Source organism: Spermophilus citellus, assembly GCF_964194105.1.
Source record: "Spermophilus citellus genome assembly, chromosome: 13".
Taxonomy (NCBI): Eukaryota; Metazoa; Chordata; class Mammalia; order Rodentia; family Sciuridae; genus Spermophilus; species Spermophilus citellus.
In genome coordinates, this window is record NC_138193.1 from 57,273,697 (window position 1) to 57,299,236 (window position 25,540).

The window sequence follows — 25,540 nt, forward strand, 5'->3', positions numbered from 1 at the left end:
TAAAATTAGTTGTCAATGGACCTTTATTTTATTTATTTATATGTGGTACTGAGAATCAAACCCAGTGCCTCACATGTGGTAGGCAAGCACTGTACCACTGAGCTATAACCCCAGCCCTATTTATTTAATTTTTATATGATGCTGAGGATCGAACCCAGTGCCTTACACATGCTAGGCAACCACTCTACTACTGAGCTAAATGCCAGCCCTCCATTGATAATTCTTTATCAAGTCAAGCTGAAAGTTGCTTCTACTGACCAAAAGTAAGATCCAACCAAATTTAAAATCAGACTAATCTTTTTTTTTAATATTTATTTTTTAGTTTTAGGTGGACACGATATCTTTGTTTTATTTTTATGTGGCGCTGAGGATCGAACCCAGTGCCTAATGCCTGCTAGGCGAGCACTCTACTACTGAGCCACAATCCCAGCCCTAAAGTCAGACTAATCTTATTATACTTTAACATGCCTTAGGACAACATTTTGAAGTTTTCCTTCACAGAGGACTTTAAAAAACTGATGGGCTGAAGGTATAGTTCAGTTGAAGAGCATGTGTTTAGCATACACAAGGCCCTGGATTCAATCTCCAGAATCAAAAACTTATAACAATATAACAGTTATATTTCTCACTCTAATTTAGGAATACAGTTTGCTTGTATTTTCAGCAAGTGGAGATACATAACATACAAATACACATACACACACATACACATACACAATGTTCCTTGACTTATGAAGGTTACATTCTGATAAACTCATCATAAATTAAAAATATCTTAAAGGAAAATGTATCTAATATACTAATCTATCAAACATCATAGCTTAGTGACATAGTATACTGTGGAGTATCCATTGTTTCCCCTAGGGATCTTGTGACTAACTGGGATCTGTACCTCATTGCCACTCACAGAGAATTATACCACATATTGCTAACCCAGGAAAAGATGAAAATTCAAATTAGGGTTTTTACTGAACATGGATGGTTTTCATATCATAGTAAAGTCAAAAATGCCTAAGTGAAACCATCATAAATCAGGAACCATCTATGCACATATATACACATATTAATTCAAATATTTAATGTCAGTTAACGACTCATATAAATCTGTAAAAATGTTGAAATACCCTAGTAAATAAATTTCAAGAAATCTAAACAAGGACTTGGGATATAGTTTAGTTGGTAGAGTGCTTGCCTTGCATGCACAAGGCCCTGGGTTCAATCCCCAGGCCCCCACACACAAAAAAAGAAATCTAAACGGAAAGAAAATATCCACTGCATGCATGTGTAACAAATTGCAAACTCACTAGTAAATAGACTCATGCAAGCCTTTTAGAAATTCAAAAGTGAAACTAAATAACTTTTGCAACCAAATTAGCAAAGATTTTTTAAAATGATGAGACCGCAGGCAAAGGTGAAATCTGGGGTCTTAGATGGGCGTGGTGGCACACACCTGTAATCCCAGAAGCTGGGGAGACTGAGGCAGGAGGAGTGGAGTTCAAAGCCAGCCTCAGCAAAAAGCAAGGTGCTAAGCAACTCAGTGAGACCTTGTTTCAAAATACAAAAAAAGGGCTGGGGCTGGGGCTCAGTGGTCATATGCCCTGAAGTTCAATCCCCAATACCCTCACCTCCAAAAAACAAAATTCTGGGGCTTGGGCATGGCTAATGTGGTATAAGTTGTTAAAATCGTTTTTAAAAATAGCTTGCAGTATTTGTTAAGAATCTTAAAATGGTTAGGTGTCATGGCACATGCCCGTAATCCCAATGAACTCAGCAGCCTGAGGCAGAACGATCCTAAATTCAAGGCCAGCCTCAGCAGTTTAGTCAGATTCTGTCTAAAAATGAAAAATAAAAAGGCAGAGCATGGTGTGCACAGCTGTAATCCCAGAGGATCAGGAGGCTGAGGCAGGAGATCTCGAGTTCAAAGCCAACTTCATCAAAAGCAAGGGGCTAAGCAACTCAGTGAGGACCCTGTCTCTAAATGAAATACAAAATAGGGCTGGGGATGTGAGTCAGTGGTCAAGTGCTTCTGAGTTCTATCCCTGGTGCTCACCCCCACAAAAAAATTAAATTAAAATTAAAAAGAGCTAGAGATATAGTTCAGTGGTTACCAAAAGCACATGGGTTCAATACCCAATCCTGCAAAACAAAACAAAAACCAGAATTGAGGAAGTGTTTAGGTCATTCATATGCTCAGATAAAGTACAGAGTGCTCAAACTTGAATTTAAGATAAATAACAATTGTTAGTATAAATACCTCCCATGTAACATTTGGAACATATTTTAAAAATTATTTATTGCTTATTCAGAAATTCAAAAGAAAATTTTTTACTATTCTGGCAATCCTGATGCAATTGTAGTTACTTAAAAAATCACAAAACTAGCAAAACAAACTAGTGACAGAAGAAAATAGAATATAGGTCCCTGGAAAGTTAGTTATAATTATCTGAGAGGTGAGAACAGTGGGTGACTTCTTTTTTTTCCTTTTACTTCTATCCCCTACCCTCCAATTTCCTATAAAGAGCATAAAAAGTTTAAATTGTATGTGTAAATGGTTAATGCTAGGAGCTGGGGATGTAGCTCAGTGGTAAGACACTTACCTATGAGGCCCTGGGTTCGATCCCCAGCACCAGAAGAAAAAAAAAAAAAAAGTTAGTACTAATTCCTTTTAAAAACTGTGAAGCTAACTAATATTCTACTGTGTATAAATGCCACATTTTTTAAAATACATTCATCTAGGTTGGTTCCACAATTTAGCTATTGTGAATTGTGCTGCTATAAACACTGATGTGGCTGTGTATGCTGTTTTTAAGTCCTTTGGGTATAGACCGAGGAGAGGGATAGCTAGGTCAAATGGTAGTTCATTCCCAATTTTCCAAGGAATCTTCATACTGCTTTCCATATGGCTGCACCAATTTGCAGTCCCACCATCAGTGTGTGAATGTACCTTTTTCCCCACATCCTCGCCAACACTTATTGTTGTTTGTATTCATAATACCTGATATTCTGACTGAAGTGAGGTGAAATCTTAGAGTAGTTTTGACTTGCATTTCTCTAATTGCTAGAGATGATGAACATTTCTTCATATATTTGTTGATTGATTATATATCATCTTCTGAGAAGTGTCTATTCAGGTCCTTGGTCCATTTATTGATTGGGTTATTTCTTTTTTGGTGTTAAGTTTTTGAGTTCTTTATATATCCTAGAGATTAGTGCTGTATCTGATGGCTTGTGGTAAATATTTGCTCCCATTCTGTAGGCTCTCTATTCACCTCATTGATTGTTTCTTTTGCTGAGAAGAAGCTTTTTAGTTTGAATCCATCTCATTTGATTCTTGATTTTAATTCTTGTGCCATAGGAGCCTTATTAAGGAAATTGGGGCCTAATCCCACATGATGGAGATTAGGACCTACTTTTTCTTCTATTAGATGCAGGGTCTCTGATTTTATTCCTAGGTCCTTGATCCATTTTGAGTTGAGTTTTGTGCATGGTGAGAGATAGGAGTTTAATTTCATTTTGTTGCATATGGATTTCCAGTTTTCCCAGCACCATTTGTTAAAGAGGCTATCTTTTCTCCAATGCATGTTTTTGGCACCTTTGTCTGATATAATATAATTGTAATTTTGTGGGTTAGTCTCTGTGTCCTCTATTCTGACCATTGGTTTACCAGTCTGTTTTGGTGCCAATACCATGATGTTTTTGTTGCTGTTGCTCTGTAGTATAGTTTAAGGTCTGGTATAGTGATGTCACCTGCTTCACTCTTCCTGCTAAGGATTGAGAATAAAATCATGGCATTTGCAGGTAAATGGATGGCGTTGGAGGAGATAATGCTAAGTGAAGTTAGCCAATCCCAACAAACCAAATGCTGAATGTTTTCTCTGTTATAAGGAGGCTGATTCGTGGTGGGGTAGGGAGGGGAAGCATGGAAGGAATAGACAAACTCTAGATAGCGCAGAGGGGTGGAAAGGGAAGGGAGGGCATGGGGTTAAAAATGATGGTGGAATATGATGGTCATCATTATCCAAAGTACATGTATGAAGACACGAATTGGTGTGACTATACTTTGTATACAACCAGAGATATGAAAAATTGTGTTCTATATGTGTAATATAAATTGTAGTGCATTCTGCTGTCATATATAAATTAAAAAAACAAACAAACCTGTGAAGGTAGCCTAGAAATTAGCAAAGACAGATTGATTATATGTTTTAGAATCCTTAGAAATTAATGTCTAGTCAATATATATTCTGCAGATACGTTTAAATACTGTAAATAATTTGTGATTCACTAATGCCTCCAGATGCAGTGAGCAGTAATCTAAGGAAGAGTGGCCTGAAAAAACCCGTGGTTGCTTCTTCATTAAAAAGGCAGGGTAAGTTTCCCTTCCCTAGAATAGGCTGCAGTGGTGATAAGTCACCCTAAAGTCAGAAGCAGTGTAATCAAGACATTCTGCATGTTGTCTCTCCTAAAAAGTGCTGATATTATAAACACTTGTATATGAATTTATCTGAGCTCGGGTCTTTCCTTTTCCAACAATTTCAAATCATGCTCAAAAATAAATTACAACTAAAATCATAGAGACCAAAAATAGATTAATAGATGCTGCCAGGTGTGGTAAATAGAAAGGAGTCTTGGGACAGAATTGTTTTGTGTATTGTCTGTAGCGGCAGTCACACAAATCTACACATGATAATATTGCATGGAACTATACACACACACCACACAAGTCCATGTAAAACGGGTGAAATATGAATAAGCTCACTGGATTGCCTCCATGTTGTTGTCCTGATTGTGATATTGTACTATAATTTTACAAAATATTATTGGGGAAATCTGGGTGTAGGGTATATAAAATTTAAGTTTCTTATAATTGCATATATAATTATCTCAAAAATGTTTTTGGTTTTGTTTTGTTTGGGGGGTACCAGGGATTTAATCAGTGGCACTCAACCACTGAGCCACATTCCCAGCCCTATTTTGTATTTTATTAAGAGACAGGGTCTCCCTGAGTTGTGTAGCATCTCGCTTTTGCTGAGGCTGGTTTTGAACTTGCGATCCTCCTGCCTCAGCCTCCCAAGCCACACAGAGGCACTCAACCACTGAGCCACATCCCCAGCCCTATTTTGTATTTTATTTAGAGACAGGGTCTCAATGAGTTGCTGAGTCTGGCTTTGAATTCATGATCCTCTTGTCTCAACCTTCCGAGCCGCTGGGATTACAGGTGTGTGCCACTGCACCCGACTCAAAAATGTTTTTAAACAACATTTGAAAAGCCTTAAAGCTGGGGGCTGGGATTGTGGCTCAGCATTAGGCCCTGGGTTTGAGCCTCAGCACGACATATAAATAAATAAATAAAGATATTGTGTCCAGCTACAACTAAAAAATAAATATTAGGAAAAAAAAAAAAAAGAAAAGCCTTAAAGCTGGGCATGGAGCCAGGCACAGTGGTGCACGCCTGTAATCTCAGCCTCTCAGCAGGCTAAGACAGGAGGATCACAAGTTCAAGGCCAGACTTGGCATTTTAGCAAATCCCTAAGCAACTAAGTGAGACCTGTTTCAAAATAAAAGAACAAAAAGAGATGGGGATATAACTCAGTAGTAGTGTGCCCCTGGATTTAATCCCCAGTACAAAAAAAAAAAAAAAAAAAAAAAAGCTGGGCGTGGTAGTGCATGAAAATATTGCATGGAACTCTATGCACACACAGCCAGCTACTTGCCAGCTGCTTTGGAAGATAAGGCAAGAGGGTCATAAATTTGAGGCCAGCCTCTGCAACTTAGTAACATACTATCTCAAAAATGAAAATTGCGGCTGGGGTTGTCCTTAGTGTAGAGCACTTGCCTAACATATTTGAAGCCCTGGGTTCAATTCTCAGCACCGCATACAAATAAATAAAATAAAGATCCACTGACAACTAAAAAATATTTAAAAAAAAAAAAAAAAAAACGAAAAAGGCTGGGGATCTAACTCAGTGTGGAATGCCACTGGGTTCATTCCCTGTTACCTCCCCCACATACACACACACAAAGGCCTTAGACATTTCTAAAAACAAATAAACAAAAAACCAAATTATGTCTTTTGTTTTTACAGTGCTGAGGAATGAACCTGGGGCTTTACACATGCTACGATTGAACTACACTTCTAGCCCCTAAATTATATTTTTAAATTAAAAATTACTGACATGGGACTGTGGGTGTAGCTCAGTGGTAGGACACTTACTTAGCATTTGTGAGGCCCTGGGTTCAAATGCCAGCACTATAAAAACAAAAATTACTAACATGTTTTGGTAGCAGGTGTTTTTTAAAATGTGTGTGTGTGTGTGTTCCTTTTATTACTTCTTACCTATAATGTAGTTGGTATGAGATTCAAAGTAGAAGAAAAAAATAATATATTTTATAATTATGCAGTGAAAAGTGTTTGTTGAGAAAGATAAAATATAGACTGTTTCCAAAGTCAGTGAAGCTTGAAAACATATCTAAGAGCAGTGGCATGACTGTTGCTCTGAATTAATGAGACAGAATGACTTAATTTTTTTTTTCCAGAGATTGAACCCAGGGCATTTAACCATTGAGCCACATCCTCAGCCCCCCTTTTGTTTTTCATTTTGAGACAGGGTCTCAAGTTGCTTAGAGTCTCACTAAATTTCTAAGGGTGGCTTTAAACTTGAGATCCTTTGATCTCAGCTGCTGGGATTACAGGCATGTGGCACTACAGCCAGTAGAATGACTTAATTTTGAACATAATTTATGAATTTAAATGTATCTCTTCTCAGAATTAACTAAGCTTGAAAATTTTGGAATCAACTGTTCATATAAATTATATAGAAATAATTTAGTTCAATTTTGGCAGTATTTATTGAATACTTGTTGTGATGTGGCTGGCCATATACTATGACTGACAGATTAAAATCAGGACATCAGCCTTACTCTTATACCCTGAATTTAGAACAAGACCAATACGCGCTATATGGTATTATAATATTGAATATTTATAACTGTTTTATTGAGAACTTGCACCTTCTATTTATGGTTTTGGATAGTCAGGAAGTAAACATGGACAATATCAAATAGAAGATTTTGAACAATTTTTCATCACTTCTTTCAGTGCAAAGAAAAAAGATGCTGAGTGTTGTAGCGCATTCCTATAATTCCCCAGCAACTCAGGAGGGAGGCAGAAGGATTGCAAGTTCAAGGCCAGCCCCAGGAACTTAATGAGGCTTTAATAAAAAATAGAAAGGGCTGGATTTGTGGCTCAGTGGTTAAGTACCTATGGATTCAGTCCCTTGTACTAAAAAAGAAAAGGACAATGGCCTCCATTCAAATTATCATTGTATGTATTTACATATAATTTTAGTTTAAGTGAATAGTAGTTATGGCAATGTTTGTTTATTTATTTATTTATTTTGGTACTGGAAATTGAACCCAGGGTGCTTTACCAGTTCTTTTTTTGGGGGGGAAGTGGTACCAGGGATTAAACTCGGGCACTCAACCATGGAGCCACATCCCCAGCCCTATTTTGTATTTTATTTTATTTTTTCAAATGAGAGTTTTTTCTCTTTTTTAACATTTATTTTTTTAGTTGTGGGTAGACACAATACCTTTATTTTATTTTTACGTAGTGCTAAGGATCGAACCCAGTGCCTCACACATGCACAGCAAGTGATCTACATCTGAGCCACAACCCAAGCCCTCTGTTTTGTATTTTATTTAGAGACAGGGTCTCACCGAGTTTGCTTTGCACCTTTCTGTTGCTGAGGCTGGCTTTGAAACCTTGATCCTCTTGCCCCAGCCTCCTGAGTCGCTGGGATTATCGGCATACACCACTGCACCTGGCCCCAGTTCTTTTTATTTTTTGAGACAGGCTCTACTAAGTTTCTTAGGGTCTTACTAAATTGCTGAGGTTGGCCTCAAACTTGCAATTCTCCTGCCTCAATTTCCCAAGTACTTTCTATGGTTAATAATCTTAAACCTACTAGTCTTTAAGAACTTTCATTTATTTTTCTCAATGATTTCTTTAAAAACAATAGGTCTATTGAATTATCACACTGTCCCCCATACATATGTATAGTTATTATGTTAATTAAGAAGCAAAACCTAGGGCTGAGGCTACAGCTCAGTGACAGAGCTCCCATCTAGCACATGTGAGGCACTGGGTTCGATCCTTAGTACCACATAAAAATAAACAAATAAAATAAAGGCATGCTGTTCATTTACAACTACCAAAAAAATTTTTTAAACAAAAGAAAAAACAGTGTCCCAGAATCTGTTTCACTTACTCCCAACTACTTTCTTTGAATTTCAGCTTCATGTACTTTTTTCTGTACAAACTCTATATAACTTTTTCAAACTTTAGTTATTTATTCTGAAAGAAATAACATTGAGAAGGTTTTTTTTTTTCTTCTTCTTCTTTTTCTAGCATGTGGCCAGCTGTTAGATGAGGCACAAGTGACCCTATCCTTCCAAGACTGGCTGGCCAGTGTGACAGAACGTATTCATCAAACCATGCACTATCAGTTTGATGGTAAGTATTGGTCATCCAATTGGGCTGTTGCAGAAAGTAGAAGAAATTAATGTAATTTTGCTATAGTTCTACTCTGTTTTGATAAGAAAAATAAGTGCACTTTAATTCAGAGAGCATTGGGCCACATGAAAGTAGAAAGTTGATAGAAAGGAATAATCATAACTAAATCATTTATTTAATTATAATTAAAGTTCAGCACCTACAAAATGAGTTTAGACATAGAAGAGAAAACACAGCAAATAACAAGTAAAGGTAGATTCCCTTGCTCTTGTCTGTGTGTTTTTATGTGTTTGGTAAAATAAATAGCAAAGCTTTAAAATAGATTATTCTAACCCTCAAACTTAAAATCAAAGTGTGTGTGTGGGGGGGGGCGGGGGGCTTAGAGAAAACCTAAACATGTGAGACTGAAATAGTTATATCAAATTACATAAACATGGTACCAGAAGTGGTGGTGCACACATGTAATCCCCAGCTACTTGGGAGGATGAGGCAGGAGAATTACAAGTTTGAGGCCAACCTAGGTAATTTAGTGAGACCCCGCATCAGTTTAGAAAATAAAAAGGTCGGGAGATGTAGATCAGTAGTTCAAACTCCAGTACTGGTGGCGGGGGGATTAGACATGCTAAGGAATATTAGAGAGTGCAGGCTGGATTTGGATGTGATTTGTTGTAGCCTAATGGAACTCAGTGATGTCAGAGGCAGGTACTCAGCTGGTCCTTGCCCATTACCTTGAACACATCCTCAGTGGATGGTTTCCAGGCTTTGTTCAGTGCTTTTTGAGCTCATAACATAATACTTTTCATTGCTTTTAGTTCTGTGTTCTAGCTACATGGTAGGTGTGGTCTCATTTCCAAAAACCAGACCCTGCCACTGCATACACATAGACCCCTTGACTTGCTTGACAAGTCTTCTTTTTTCCAAGCGATACATCTCAATTCATCAAACACTCCTCATAACATCTTCACAGACCTCATATCATTTTGATGTTATTTTTTGAATATGTTCTAGCTAATGAACATCATTTTAAAAAATAAACTTCCTTAGGACTGGAGTTGTAGCTCAGTGGTAGATCACTTGCCTTGCATGCGCGCGGCACTGGGTTCGATCCTCAGCACCACATACAAATAAAAATAAAGATGTTGTGTCCACTGAAAAACTTTAAAAAAAATATTGTGTCCATCTATAACTAAAAATATATATATATATTTATAAATAAATAAAGTTCCTCGAAACAGAGCAAGATGGTACATATATGTAATCCCAGCAACTCCGGAGACTAAGTCAGGAGGATCACACATTTGAGGCCATGTCTCAAAAAGAAAAGGAGTTGGGGATGTAATTCAGTGGTAGCGCACCACAGGTTCCAACCCCAGTACCAATAAATGAACAAAATGAGAATTCTGGGGAGCAAGAAAAATGAATTCCAAGTTTTCCTTAAACATTTCTCCCAAGGGCTATTGCAAGCAGAGAGAAAACATCCAAAACCATGTGGATAAACACAGAAATTTGACCTTCATAATTTTTTTTTTAAATAAAAAGAAATTTGACCTTCCTGGATGTACCTCTTGACTTTTTGTTGGCCCAGGTTTCTTTGAGAGATCTCAGTACTTTTCAAATATTTTACCTGTCTTCAGAGCATTCTTAGAACAACTGATGCTTACTGGATAAGCAGTATCCTAGTTTTGCAGTCTCTCAGCAATCATTTTCCTGACCATCCAGGTAAGAGCATACTTTGCTTAGATATGAATGCAAATAGCAAAGTGACCAGGGATAGTGAGCAGGAATGAAACAAGTAGATACAGATGATTAGGTTTTCCTCGGCTTGGCCTCAATGTTCTCAGCTCATTTCACATATCCTTTAAGGGGAAAAAAATGAGCATGGTGATATTTACAAAATTGGGGATTCAAAAGTTATCCTTAATGGGAAACAAGGGTCTGCCATGTGTTTTATGATTGAAGGGCACAACAATAGGGATGATGACTGCTTGACTCATAAAGGTCCATCTGAGCCTTATTTTTGCTTCTGTGTAAAGAAACCCCAGGAGTGTGGTTGTTACTGCTCCTTCATTTCTCTTCCTTTACCTCTCTCTGCACATCAGAAAGCCCACTGAGTTTTTTAAAATGACTTCCTTCTTATTTCTGTAGGCAAACCAGAGCCACTGGTGTTCCACATTCCTCAGTCCTTTTTTGATGCGCTGCAACAGAGAATATCAATAGGAAGTGCAAAAAAACGTCTCCCCAACTCCACCACAGGTACAGAATTCTCCTTTAGGAACAGCAATGGATATTTGACCTTAGAGAATTATTGAGAAAAAAATTGTGTAAACTTTCAGGGTTAGGACTTCTAGACATGCTTGGAGCATGAAGCCTTCAGTAATTTGGTCTTGGAATAGTGACCACACTCTTCAAAGGCCCTTTTCTTACTTATTCCAGTAAGAGGTTAGAAGAAAAATTAAGAAAACATAAGCTTGGTAAAAGAACAATTAAGAGCACAGCAGGACCAGGTGTGGTGGCCACACCTATAATTCCAGATACTCCAGAGGCCGAGGCAGGAGGGTTGTAAGTTTGAGGCCAGTCTCTGCAATTTAGCAAACCTTGTCTAAAAATAAAAAGGGCTGGAGTTGTATTTTAGCTATAGAGCTCTCCTGAGTTCACTTCCCTGTACTGTAAGATAGATAAACGATTGATTGATGATAGATAGGTAAGTAGGTAAGTTTGAAATTTCTAAGTAGGAACTAATTTCTGCAAAAGCATTGCAGGCCCTAGTAGTTATTTGGACCAGCTTCTTGGAAGTGGATTATATATAAATTAAAACCTTTTGGTTTTTAAAAATCTTTTTTTTCAACATTTGATGAAGGAGTAATTTATAGGCTTTGACCTTTATATATTTGGTACTGGGAACTAAATCCAGGACCTTACACATGCTAAGAATGGACTCTACCACTGAGATACATCCCTAACTCTAACACTTTATTATATTGTTCCAGTGCTTATTAACATCTCTCTTCTAGGGATCTCAAGACACTTATTAAATAGTACAGGAAATAAGGAAAGGAAATGGATGAAAAAAAATATTATTTAGTGGCAAATGGTCAAGAGTAACTACACACAGAAACCAGTGTTATTCAGTAAATTATTCTTTGATACAATCGTGACTTCTTGAGTTTTAACTCATTTTTTGAACATTGCAAGCTGTGAGTCACTATGTTTGGGGACATATAAATCTTTGTGTTCATAGCTTAATAATCTGACTTTTGAAGCAGTGTAGAGTCTTTCTTCCAGTTTAAACTTGAGACCTAATACAGTAATTTCAACCCATCCATTGGCTATTTTTCTAGGCTCTTTGGTGGAACTACATATAATCCTGCATGTAGGCAGTGGATTGGCAGGATTGGCAGTCATGTTAGAAATCTTAAACTCCATGTAATTGTTCTTTTTTTTTCTTTTTGAGGTGCTGGGGATTAAACCCAGGGCTTTATGCATGTAAGACAAGTGTTTATGTAATTATTTTAAAGATTATAATTTAATTTAAGCTGTAACATCTGAAGTAGTAAGAGTCTATTTTAAAGTGGAGTCCTGTGCACATACCTTTACAAGTGTCTAAGGTAGCAAAAATAAGTAGGATCTCAAAAGGAGCACTAGAGACTTCACATAGCAGAAATCTTTATCACTGGATTTGTCACATATCTGCCAAACCCTGCTATATATTTTAAAGTGTTGAGATTTGGGCTGGGATTGTGGCTCAGTGGTAGAATGCTTGCCTAGCATGTGTGAAGCACTGGGTTTGATCCTCAGCACCACATAAAACAATAAATAAATAAAATAAAGGTATTGTGTCCATCTACAATGAAAAATATATATATTTTAAAAGTGTTGAGATTCGATGAGTGCAGTGGTGCACATCTATAAACCCAGTAGCTTGAGAGGCTGGCACAGGAGAATCACAGGTTTAAAGGCAGCCTCAGCAACTTGGTGAGCCTCTAAGCAGCTGGGCTGGTACAATTCCTGGTACCAAAAAAAAAACTAAAGTCTTGAAATTCTAGGTCACAACAGTGAAAAAGCTGACTAAAACATAGGGTCTAACAGTCTTATAGGAAAGTTCTTTCTGCAATATTCCACAAAGCTATCTGCTTTATCCGCCCATGAACTTCCTGATCTTTTGGTGGACACCTTGGGAGTTGGGGCTCCCTGCAGTATGTGCCTAAAGTGGCAGAGGTTTACTAGGACAGAACTTAGATTGAGACATGCTTCAGTTAAATGCAAGAGTTAGTACTGTTCGCCCCTGGATGAAATTGTTAGGCTCTCTATGCCTTAGTTTCTTCACCTATAAAATAGAGATGATAGTAGTACCTACTTCATAGTTTTATTTTGAAGATTCAATTGGCACTTGTAAGCATTTGGCATACAGTTGCTATTATTATGATGCATAAAAACATGTAAGGAAGTCATTGCCATACAGCATGATTCATGCAACAATAAAAATATGTTCAAGATAAAAAAAAAGTGTTGAGATTATATAAGGAAAAAGTAGCATTGCACTGAACTCTAGAAATCGAGTAGCAAATACAGTGAAAGGGAATGGTATTGTCTGGTAGTCTAATTTTGTCCCTTTTTTACATTGAAGCTTTTGTTCGAAAAGATGCCTTGCCACTGGGAACCTTTTCCAAGTACACCTGGCATATCACTAATATTCTACAAGTTAAGCAAATCTTAGATACCCCAGAGGTAAGAGTTTATTTCTACAGTAGTGGGAGGGCAGGGAGGGAAGCTAGTGTAGGGAGTAAGTTTGCAGCAGTTCCCTGAGATCTTTGCCAGTTCTGAGTTCCTTTTTTTCATGCCAGAGGTTATTCAGAAGTAGTTGTTACAGTTCTGACTCTGATTTTACTGGGTATTCCCACTTTAAAAAATTATCATAAACAGATATGGTGGCACATGCCTGTAATCCCAGCTACTTGGGAGGCTGTGGCAGGAGGATCACAAATTCAAAACCAGCCTAAACAACTTCCTGAAACCCTGTCTCAAAATTAAAAAAAAAAAAAAAAATTCTAAGGGCTAGAGATGTAGTCGATGATGAAGTGCTTGCCTTGCATGCACAAAGCCCTGGTTTCAATCCCACCAACAATAAAAAGATGTCTTAAAGTATAATTTTTCTCTGCCTTCAGATTCAGAAAGCAGGGTCTTATAAATTCAGTAATGATCCCATAGTAGCTATGATGACCCCTAGATTTGATTAGCAGGCAGCTAGAAAGGATATGAGTTACTTTAGATGATATACTCTTTGTAAAGTCAAGTGGGTACAATTAAACCCTCCTTCCCAAAGTGTAATTTGGTTTTTGCAAGAGAAATGGCCCTTAATTATCATTGTCTTTCACCAGAGACACAATAGACATTTTAAAAATTTTCAAACAAATCTTGAGAATTTGAGAAGGAATATTGTAGAAAATTCAGCATACTGTGATTTGATACATTAAGACTACCTCAGTGGCAAAGCATTTTTATGTTCAGAAAAAGAATAAGTTGTTTGGTAGCTATGGAACTTTCCTATGAACCCAGGAAAAGGCCTGTGTTAGCACTAAAGACTTGGGAACTTTAAATGCAGGGTGTCCAGAGGCAGCTTCTAGCCTAGAATAGGTAGCATTCAGGAAAGCATCAAAGCAACCCAAGGCAAAGGCAGGTTAGGAGAATGAGCCAGTGATCATTGACCAGCTTCTCCTGGTCATTATTTACCTACATTGTCTCCTTTACCCTCCCAGCCATGCATGGGTAGACACTGAGTTTTGCAGATGAGAAAACAGGCCCTGAGAAGTTAGCTTGCTCAGGGCCACCCTGCTATTTGGTTCAGACTCTATCTGGCTCAGTCCTAGGATAGTGTGAAGCACACAGGATGTGAGGTGAGCTGTAAGTGCTATCAAAACACTGTTCAGAAGAATGCTGCCAGGAGGGGAAGTAATGAAACTGATTTTAGAGCATGTCTGTGTCAGTAGCAGCCCTGTAGTTGTGAAGATCTTACAGGTTCAATTGGTATATGATTTTGCTGGAGTTCAAATTAAGGAAAGCCAGAAATGATGTAAAGGAGAAAAGGCAGATTTGTGAACAGGATTTACTCAGAAATACAAAGGAAAGTTTTAATTCATTGGCACTTAACAAGAAAGAAGGAATCGTAAAAGATTTATTGCCATCCAGGTATTTGTCTACTTTGAAAGTTTTCCATGTCTCACCTTTCTTGTTTTGTCCTGGTATCCAGATGCCCTTGGAAATCACCCGTAGCTTTATCCAGAACCGAGATGGGACTTATGAGCTGTTTAAATGCCCCAAAGTGGAAGTGGAGTGCATAGCAGAAACTTACGGTCGCATAGAAAAGCAACCAGTGCTGCGACCCTTGGAACTAAAAACTTTCCTCAAAGTTGGTGAGTTTCTTCCTTCAAGGGTCATCTCTGTACATTACACTCTCTGAGGCTTTAAATTATTTATTTATTTATTTAGTTAGTTAGTTAGTTAGTTATTTTGGTACCAGGGATTGAACCTGGGGCACTTAACCACTGAGCCATAACCCAATCCTTTTTATGTTTTATTTTGAGACAGGGTCTCATTAAGTTGCTCAGAGCCTCACTGAATTGCTGAGGCTGGCTTTGAACTCACAATCCTCCTGCCTTAGCCTCCCAAGTCGTTGGGATTACAGGCATGCACCACCACATCTGGCTCTCTGAGGCTTTGAATCTTGACCTTAATCAAAAAAAGACACATATATTCATTTCGTAAAGGCAGTGATGGGATAAAGTATTTTGTCTCATTTGAGCCACTGCTTCAAAATAAAATTACAGAAGTCATACATGTTAGAGAAATAGAGTCTCTCTGGAGAAAAATTATAGATTTCATTATAGAACATAAAGGACTAAATTTAAAACCACATTTAATCCCCACCCCTCCATGCAGTAGGGAGCAACACTGTTAAGTTCTTGGTGCATATCCTTTCAGACTCTTCTGTACATCAAGAGTTTCCAAAACATGGGATGTACTTCTGCTCCTTTTTTTTTTTTTTTACTTATTACTACATGATGAACTGCTTTCCATGTCTATCTTTTTTTTTTTTTTTTAGTTGTAGATAGACACAGCATCTTTATTTTATTTATTTAGTTTTCTATGTGGTGCTGAGGATCGAACCCAATGCCTCACACATGCTAGGCAAGCGCTCTACCACTGAGCCACAACCCCAGCCCTCCATGTCTGTCTTTAATGTTATTTTTTAAACTTTTTTATCATTATTTAAAAATATACATAGTAGAAAATTTACTATTTTTATTTATTTTTTAATTTTTTGTACTGAGAGTTGAACTCAGGGGCACTTTACCATTGAGCTACATCCTCAGCAGCCCTTTTTATTTTTCATCTTGAGACAGGGTGTTCCTAAGTTGTTTGAGCTGGCCTCAGCCTCCTGAGTCACTGGGATTACAGGTATGCACCACCACACCAGTTTAAAACTACTTTTATTTTTAAAGAGTACCAGGGATTGAACTCAAGGACACTCAACCACTGAGCCACATCCCCGGCCCTATTTGTATTTTATTTAGAGATAGGGTTTCATGAGTTGCTTAGTGCCTCACTTTTTTGTTGAGGCTGGCTTTGAACTCGTGATCCTCCTGCCTCAGACTCCCAAGTCACTGGGATTACAGGTGTGCGTCATGTACCAGCTTAAAACTATTTTTTAGTGTACAATTATTTTGCATTAAGTACATTCACATTGCTGAATAACCATCACTTAATCTTCAGAACTTTTTATTTTCCTCAACTGTACTCATATTCTGGGCTGGGGATATAGCTCAGTTGGTAGAATGCTTGCCTTGCATGCACAAGGCTCTGGGTTCAATCCCCAACACCACACACATACACACACACACACAAAAAAAACTGAACTCATTTTCTGCTCTCCATACCTGCCTCCTCCAAATCCCTAGCCACCCACCTTCTACTTCTGTCTCTGAGTTTAACTACTCTTAGTACCTACATAAGTGGAATCATACAATATCTGTTCTTTTGCACCTGCTTATGTTACTTAGCATAAGTTCTCTCTAAGGTTCGTAGCTTAAGTCAAAATCTCCTTCTTTCGTAAGGTGAATAACATTCCATTGTATGTATATATACCTTTTTGTTTATTCATTCATCTGTAGATGTACACTTGGGTTGCTTCTACATTTTAGCTATTGTGAATACACAGGGTTTTATTTGTTTGTTTGTTTGTTTCTTTTTTTTATATATATTTATTTTTTAGTTTTCGGTGGACACAACATCTTTGTTTGTATGTGGTGCTGAGGATTGAACCCTGGCCGCACGCATGCCAGGCGAGCATGCTACCGCTTGAGCCACATCCCCATCCCCATGTTTGTTTCATTTTTTGTGGGTTATGTGGTGCTGGAGATTGAACTCAGGGCCTTGGGCATGCTAAGCACATGTTTTACACTGAATACGCCCCCAACTTACAGTGTTATTTATGTATGTATGTCTGTATTTTGGTATTGGGGATTGAACCCAGAGGTGCTTTATCATTGATCTACATTCCTAGCCCGTTTTATTTTTTATTTTATTTTGAGACAGGGTCCCATGAAGTTGCTTAGAGCCTCACTAAGTTGTAGAGACTGACTTTGAACTTGATCCTCCTGCCTCTGTCTCCTGAATTGCTGGGATTATAGGCATGGGCCACTGCACCCAGCATACAATAATATTTTTTAGCAGTTGCATAAAACTCAATTACTGCACATGCTCAGTGGCATACACTTGTAATCCTGATGACTCTGGAGGCAGAAGAGGCAGGAGGATTGCAAGTTTGAGGCCAGCCGCAATTTAGTGAGACCCTGTCTCAAAATAAAAAGGGCTAGGGTGTGGCTCAGTGGTAAAGCACCCCGAGATTTGAACCCCAGCAACAATAACAAAAAAAGAAAAAAATACATAAAGACATATAAATATATGTGTGTATATAAAATTCATTCATTGGAATGTCACCTAATCAATCCCCTACTTAAGTTGTTTCAAACTTTTTTCTATTAACTAAAACAGTACTGAAATTAGCTTCCTTGTAAATAAACTTTTCTTATTTTCTAACTTATGTAGGATATTCCCTGGGATAAAGTCTTAAAAAAGAAATTGGAGGATCAAAGTTTATGTATATATTAAGGCTTTTATCCATCAGCTCTCTAGAAAGATTGTAATATTTTTAGAATGTATTCCTGCTAGCCATGTTTAAGCATTTCTTGGACTAGGGCTATAGTTCATTGGTAGGGTGCTTGTCTAGCATGCACAGGGCTCTGGGTTCAATCCCCAGTACTGTAGAAAGGAAAAGAAAAAAAAAGAGAGAAACGGAGAAACTCTTTTTTAATTTTTGTTGATTTGATAGATTAAAATTTTTTTTTTCTCTTTTAATTTGCATTTTCCTCAAATATTAAAGAGGGTTAACTTTGCATATTTATCATTTGTGGTATTTTTTATTTTTAAAATATTTTTTAAATTGTCCATGGACCTTTTTTTAACTTCATTTTTTTACTTATTTATATGTGGTGCTGAGGTTTGAACCCAGTCCCTCACATGTATGAGGCAAACACTCTGCCACTGAGCCATGGGTTTTTTTATTATTAAGGAAATTAAATTCAGAATGAACACACATACACAAAAAGAAATCTTTAGGCCTAGATGTTTCACTGGGAGAATTCTATCAAAAGTCATTTCTGTTTGATGAATTGTTTGTTTGTTTGTTTGTTTGTTTTTAATTAGGGTATTTATGCAATAATGTCTATAAAAAGCATTTAATTAGCAATTGCTTTGTGCCAGGTGTTATTTTAAATGGTTTATATAGCCTGGCATAGTGGCACACACCTGTAATCAGGAGGCTGAGGCAGGAGGATCACAACATTTGAGACCAGCCTCAGCAATCTAGTGAGACCTTCAGAAACTTAGCAAGACTCTGTCTCAAAATAAAAAATAAAAAGGGCTGGGGATGTGGCTCAGTAAAGCACCCCTGGGTTCAATCCCCAGTACCAAAAAAAAATTAAATGCTTTATATGTGCCTTATATTTCCTCATTTAATGCTCATCAGTCCACTGAGAGGTAGATTTCATGATCCCCATTTACAGAGGAAGAAACAGAGGAGAAGGTCAGTGCAGCGCCACCCCCCCCACCGCAGCCCCCCCCCACCGCCGCCCCCCCCCCCACCGCCGCCCCCCAGGGTTACCTACCTAGTAAGTGGTAGTGCTGCTTCAACCTCACACCATTTTGGACTCCAGAGCCTGCACCAACCATCTAGTACTCAGTTTTCTTTCCACTGACTATACTATAAGCCCTTCCAAGGCAGTGAACTGTGGCACTCCTGTTAATCACTGTACCACATGGTCTAATGATGGCTAAATGCCTGGTCATAATAGGTATTCATTAAAGACTTGTTAAATGTCTGAATGAATGCTAGGCATATTGGGGCATTTTCCTTTTTTTTTTTTTTTCCCCTTACATCAGCCATAGTTTTTTTCTTTTCTTTTTTTTTAAGAGAGAGAGAGAGAGAGAATTTTTTAATATTTATTTTTTAGTTTTCGGCAGACATAACATCTTTATTTGTATGTGGTGCTGAGGATCGAACCTGGGCCGCACGCATGCCAGGCAAGTGCGCTACCGCTTGAGCCACATCTCCAGCCCCAGCCATAGTTTTAATTATTTTTCTAGCTTTGTGATCTATCTAGCAGGCCCCTTCTTTTCTTTTAACTGTATATTATTCCAGGAGAAAATTATAATTTATAATTATTTTGTCAGATTCTTATGAACATATTCTTAGGTATATTACATTTTTTTGTTGCTCTTGTGAATGAGATAGTTGTTTCTAACTTGTTATTGCCACTGTATGGGAAGCTCTTGGTTTTGGTATACAGTAATACCCTTATCTGCAATTCTGTTTTCTGTAGTTTTAGTTACCCTCAGTCAACTTCTATCTGATAATGTTAAATGGAAAATTACAGAAATACATAATTCATAAGTTGCTTTTGTTGTTGTTGTTTGTTTTTCTGTATGGGGGATTAAACCCAGGGTTGCTTAGCCACTGAGCTAGATTCCCAGTTCTTTTTTATATTTTATTTTGAAAAAGGGTCTCACCAAGTTGCTGAGGCTGGCTTTGAACTTGTGATCCTCCTGCCTCAGCCTCTTCAGCTGCTATGACTACAGGCATGCAACACTGCTCCCGACACAACAATTTATAAGTTTGAAATTGCACATCATTCTGAGTAGCATGATGAAATTAGGTCTTAATCTTTCTCCATACCACCTGAGATGTAAATCATCCCTTTGTCCAGTGAGTCCATAATATATATATACTACCTGCCCATTGGGCACTTAACAGCTATCTCAGGAGCCAAAATTATTTATTTATTTATTTTTGCAGTGCCAAGAGTTAGACCTAGGGCCTCACACATGCTAGGCACAAGTGCTTCACCAGTGAGCTATATCCCCACTCCTCAGAGACTAAATCTTAACTATCAGTTCAGTATTTGTAGACAGATGACCCTTATTTTACTTAATAATGACCCCAAAGCACAAGAGTAGTGATGCTGGTAATTTTATTATGGTATATTGTTATAACTGTTTTACTTTATTATTATTATTAATTTCTTAGTGTGTCTAATATATAAATTGAAGTTTATATGTGTGTCATAATATGCAACAGAATCAGAGTCATTCCTGGTGGATTGGGCTGACAATTTAAAAAAATACACAAACACAGAAAATACCTTTTTCGGGATTCAGGACAGCTCTGCAGCCTCAAGAATCAAGCTCCTATGCTGAAGGGCAAGGAGAGCAAGGAAGACAAGAGGCAGGCAAGAGAGCAAGCACACTTGAAACCCCCCTATTTATTGGGGAGAAGCCATTCATAGAATATTCCACCCAAATAAGGCAAGAGATTGGATTTTGGAGGGTGGAATCTTGCTTGATGATGTCTTGTGGTCAGCAGTCTGACTGACAGCTTAGAAAGCCACACCCATCTCAGGTGCCTGTGGGATCAAAGGCAGAGCAACCGAAAAGGCACACATACATTGCACAGCCCAATCAGGCAGCAATGTCAGTTCAGTTCCTTTATAAGCTCACATGCTAGCTCACTCACATAGCACATGGGCTGACTCAGACAAATGTGTATATATGTGTGTATATATCAACAGAGAGAGTCTGTGTGTGTGTGTGTGTGTGTGTGTGTGTGTGTGTGTGTTTGGGAAACCATCCATTGAAGGTCTTAGAATGTATCCCATGAAGATGAGAGGCCCCTTCTTTTCTCTTAACTGTGTATTATTCCAGGAGAAAATTATAATTCATAATTATTTTGTCAGATTCTTAACCAAGTTTCTTAACCTTAATAAAGTCTTAGTAATGATAATAGTAGTTGCTTCCCTCCCATTTCTGTAAAATTGGTGACATCACCTACAAAAATCATGATCATTTTATTTCCTATCAAACATTTTTATCTTTTTTTCTTGTTCAGATAGTGAGAATTTCAAGAGCAATGATGGAAAAAAAAAAAAAAAAACAACTAGGAGTCATGCCTATCTTTTCTTTTCCCCTGCATAATAAAATCTTTCCAGTGTAGTATTTTCCAGCTCTGTCTTTAAGAAGAGATAGTAATAAGTATTTTGTGGGGAAAAAAAGCATTACTTTTTTTAAAAATAAATAAGTTTGGCAGATGTTACATATTATATCTTTGTGATTCTAAGGTCCTTGATTACAAAATGCTTAGTAGATGTAGATGTACTAGCCACTTTTCTGATGGGAAAAGAAACTTTGCCATGTGAAAACTGTTGTGGTTTTAAGATGATACAAAGAGATCTCAGAAACTATGTTACAATTTGATAGAAGGGGCAGTAAGGAGAAGTGTCTTAGAATATAATTTATTTCTTGCCTAGCATGCATGAGGCCCTGGGTTCCAGCACTGGAAGAAAAAAAAGAAGAAGAAGAAGAAAGGATGAAAAGTTATTGGGGATAAAATGGAGGGGGAATAAGATAGTGAAGTGAAAAATAGAATATTAGGGGTCTGGAGTTGTGGCTCAGTGGTAGAGCGCTCGCCTAGCACATGCAAGGCCCTGGGTTCAATCAGCACCACATAAAAATTAAAAAAAATAAATAAATAAAGGTACTGTGTCCAACTACAACTAAAAACTAAATATTTTTAAAAAATAGAATATTAGTTTATGAAGTCAGAAATAAGTAATACTGAGAGAAAAAAAGGTATACTGTACATATATTTAGTTAGGGTCTTTCTCCTCTATCATTCTTTTGTTATATATTTAAAAAAAAATTTGTTTTTTACTTTTTCTCCTGAAAACCATCCTTATTTTAACTGACAGAAATTGAATCTGAATTTTTTGTTTCATATCTGCCATTCAGCTGACACTCTAGCCTGCAACATCAGTTAAGAAAGACCTAAATTACAAATATGTGTATTAATTTTATAATGATCAGAAAACCTGATACTCTATTCACCATTAACTATGTAGGTCCTTCTCAACTTTCTGATTATCAAAGCTGAGGAGACTGTTCCATCCCAAGACACTTCTTGCTATAAGGAATGCCCATGAGAGTCAGGTGGAATTGTACTAATTAGTGGTCCTTCTCCCTCCCGCTTTTAGGAAACACTTCCCCAGATCAAAAAGAGCCCACACCTTTCATCATCGAGTGGATCCCAGACATCCTTCCCCAATCCAAGATTGGCGAACTGCGGATCAAGTTTGAGTATGGTCACCACCGGAATGGGCACGTGGCAGACTACCAAGACCAACGGCCCCCTCTGGACCAGCCCTTGGAACTGGCCCCTTTGACCACTCTCACTTTCCCTTGAGGCAAAACAAGAGTTTTTTTGCTGCTAAATTTGCACATCCTCACCTTGACCACTTTAAATACTAGTTTGGCACTTAGATGGCCCCATTCTTTAGTGAAACTGCTCTTAGCAAATCGGGTTCTGCTGAAGAAAAACTCATAAATAGCCTTTTGGGTGCTGCTTTGTACTATCTTCATTATAAGTTGGACAGTTTAAAACTGGCTACAGTTTTAAAAGGAACAAAAAGAAAACCAACTCACTTTCCTTCTTATAGATTCACCCTTAGACTTTATTTCAACCTTTTTCTAGTTCTCTAAGAAGTTAGCAGCACTCAGCCTTATGCCAACAGTGTTAGAAAATTAATATCCCAGTTAGGGCAGAAGGTAAAGGACCATCTTGGCAGAGTTCCAGCCATGCTTTTTATTCTGTTCTCAAATAAAGCAAAGTGTCACTAGTTTTTCCAAATTATACCTCATGCTGGCCTAATTATTCCACTGTAAACTTTAGGAGAGATTGACCTGATAGTGAAATATAGGGAAAAAAGGTCTGGGCAGCAAGAGATTATTGATATTTCTAACTAATACTTATAATTGCTTAGTCACTTGACATTTATTTCCTTTTTTTATTCTTCAAAAAGTTTTAAGTTGATAAAATTCTGTTTATGGATTCACTGATCACAGAATGGAGATACTAAAAAAGAAATGGAAAGGTGTCTTCAAGGAGGAAAGAAGGGAACAAATATTTTCTGTGTGCTTACCATATACCAGGCACTTTGTTTTACATTCTCATATCATCATTTTTCTCATTGAATCCTTTTTTTTTTTTTTTTAAGTAAGCAGCCTCTTTGAGGTTATATATCTTGTTGGAAACACATTAAAAGGAATGTTTAGGGGGCCTGGAGTTTAGGCTCAGTGGTAGAGCGCTTGCCTAGCATGTTTGAGGCACTGGGTTCAATTCTCAGCATAAATAAATGAATAAAGGCCCATCAACAACTAAAAATATATATTTTTTAAAAAATGTTTAGTTTTACTCCAGTATTCTAATTACAATAACGTGTTGCTTCAATATCTTTCTTAAATTCATTGTCCTTGGAAAGCAAGGACAGTAAGCTAAAAAAATCCATATGAAGTAGGCTCTTGGTCGTCTTTCAATTACAGATGATAGAAACTCAGTTCTAGCCAGCTTAGAATGAACAATTGTTCATGGACACTAAAATAGGGCTGGACAACCACATGGGAGTAGAGGTGGGCCACTGTCCAGGGCAAGAGTTCATCTGATCCACTTCCTACTGAGGCTTATTCATGCTCAGAACAGAACAGCTCCTGGCAGGAACTATGGCTCCTGAAACCTGAAAGTATGGATTCCACAGAATTAGTTTTATAATGGCCCATTTAAACTTTTAACATGCATCGGAATCACCAAAGGGATCTGATTAAAAGGTATATTCTGATTCATAAATTCTAAGTCTTCAAGATTCTGCATTTCTATCAAGTTTCCAAGTGACACAAAGTGCCCAACTGTAGGACTGTGACCTGATCCATAACTTTCCTTCCACCTTTCATTGCCACTAATAAGAGCAGCGCTAGAGGTCGGTGCACTTGAGATGCATTTGTGAGGGGTTTTCTGACACTACCATAAAGTTCTTCTAACAGATGAGGGCACTAGCCTCATTCCTTGTGAATATTTCCAATTGATCCGTCCAAAAGTAGAAAACATTCCGATTCCACAGCTCTGTGAATTTCCTGTGGGTTTTTCTCCCTAGCTTCATTTTTCACAGTCTTTCCCAGTCTTCATTTTAAGGTTCAGATCTTAAGCCCTGAATTTGAAAACCCAGCTCCGCCACCCTTATTAAAGTACGACTTTGGGCAAGTTATTTAACACTGCACCCATTCCTCATCTGGATGATGTGAGTTACAGCACATCAGCTGTGAATCACTCATCTCACCTATTTTTTTTTAAACTCTTCTTAAGTCTTGAAGCTCAAGTGATGTTTTTTGTCACTTCTAGGGAATTATTGTAATTAATACCACTGTTATACAGTAAGATCACAACTGTGTTAAATGCAAGAGAAGGTAGATAGTTAAAAATGACTGGGAATGCTGATAACAATGTAATTTTCTTAACATCTAAATTTTCTAAAATAAATCACATTAGCTTGACAAATTCTAAAAGAGACAAAGTAAAAAAAAGTGGAGGCACAATTAAAATAAGAGAAAGACGACACTAAAACACCCCGGGTGGGGGCTGGTCACGCGGCAGCCGCCTGCTCGCCTCCGCGCGATGACGTAAGTCACGCTCTCCCCTCGCCCGCGCCGCCGCTTCCGGCCGCCTTAGCGGCTTTCTTCCACCAGGCGGCGCCGCAGGACGTTCAGTTACCTACGCTGCCAGCGCAGCCGTATTGGAGCCTAGGACACGTCACCACCTTCGCGTCTTTTCTGGAGAGCGCGGGAATGCGAGGGCTGGAAGGTGGTGACGTCACCGGGGTTCCCCGCGTGGCTTGCGGGGGCGGGGCTGGGGACGTGGCGCGCGCTGCGGCCCTCTCAGGGAGGGGAGTGGAGAGCGAAGAGGGGGAGGGGAAAGGAAAGAGGAGGAGGTGCGGAAGGGAGGAGGGCAAGCTGCGCGCGCTGGTCTGGCGGGGGCCGACCCGGCCGCGCCCGCCTCGTGACCCACCCTGGGGCCCAGCCTGGACCTGCGCGCCCAGCCGAGCTGCTGACTAAGCGGGCACGAAGCGGCCTGGCGCGAGGCTTCTCAGAGGGCGATCGTTGGGCGGTCGGGCACCGACTTCCTAGCACCCTGGGCGGCTGCGCCCTCCTGCGGACGGGCCTACGCCTGGATGTGGGCACGAGGTCCTCTGGGGCGGCGGAGCGGCCTCAGAGCACGAGGTGCCGAGTAGCACCCGAGCTCCCAACCGCGCGTCGCTGCAGGGAACGCTGCGCCCAGGGCCCCGCCCCGCCCTGTCCCGCCGCTAATTTGTCGTCAGCCCTTTCTAGCATTTTGCAGCCCTCACCTGGGCGGTGCCTGTCAGGTAGGGAAAGAATAGGGCGCCCCGAAAAGAGCTGTGCGTTTGCACCCGGGCCACCGCTTGCTGTGTGCTGCTAGCCTTGAGCAAGCCATTCAGCATCTCTGAAATTCGGTTTTCCTTTGTGAAGTACTTGTAGCACCGTCCACCTCACTGAACCAGTAGTCCGTCTGGCGCGTGG

At 38.8% G+C, this 25,540-nt stretch overlaps 1 protein-coding gene across 8 annotated transcripts in view; it reads left to right on the top strand.

Annotated features, from left to right (window-relative positions):
* The window catches only part of LOC308632247 (uncharacterized protein C2orf42), a 33,986-nt gene extending 10,126 nt beyond the window's left edge, over positions 1 to 23,860 (top strand). For 3 of the 8 annotated variants that reach the window (XM_081264166.1, XM_081264165.1, XM_081264164.1), the window contains exons 5-10: positions 4,298 to 4,369; positions 8,411 to 8,515; positions 10,661 to 10,768; positions 13,140 to 13,240; positions 14,760 to 14,922; positions 22,153 to 23,856. In XM_081264166.1, the coding sequence (XP_081120292.1) occupies positions 4,298 to 4,369; positions 8,411 to 8,515; positions 10,661 to 10,768; positions 13,140 to 13,240; positions 14,760 to 14,922; positions 22,153 to 22,361 (758 nt within the window). In that variant the 3' untranslated portion in view covers positions 22,362 to 23,856. Of the gene's footprint in view, positions 1 to 4,297; positions 4,370 to 8,410; positions 8,516 to 10,660; positions 10,769 to 13,139; positions 13,241 to 14,759; positions 14,923 to 15,912; positions 15,968 to 22,152 lie in introns of all 8 variants that reach the window. The other 5 variants (XM_081264168.1, XM_081264167.1, XM_081264170.1 and 2 more) reach the window with 4 other exon arrangements.
* The last annotated feature ends 1,680 nt before the right edge of the window (positions 23,861 to 25,540 follow it).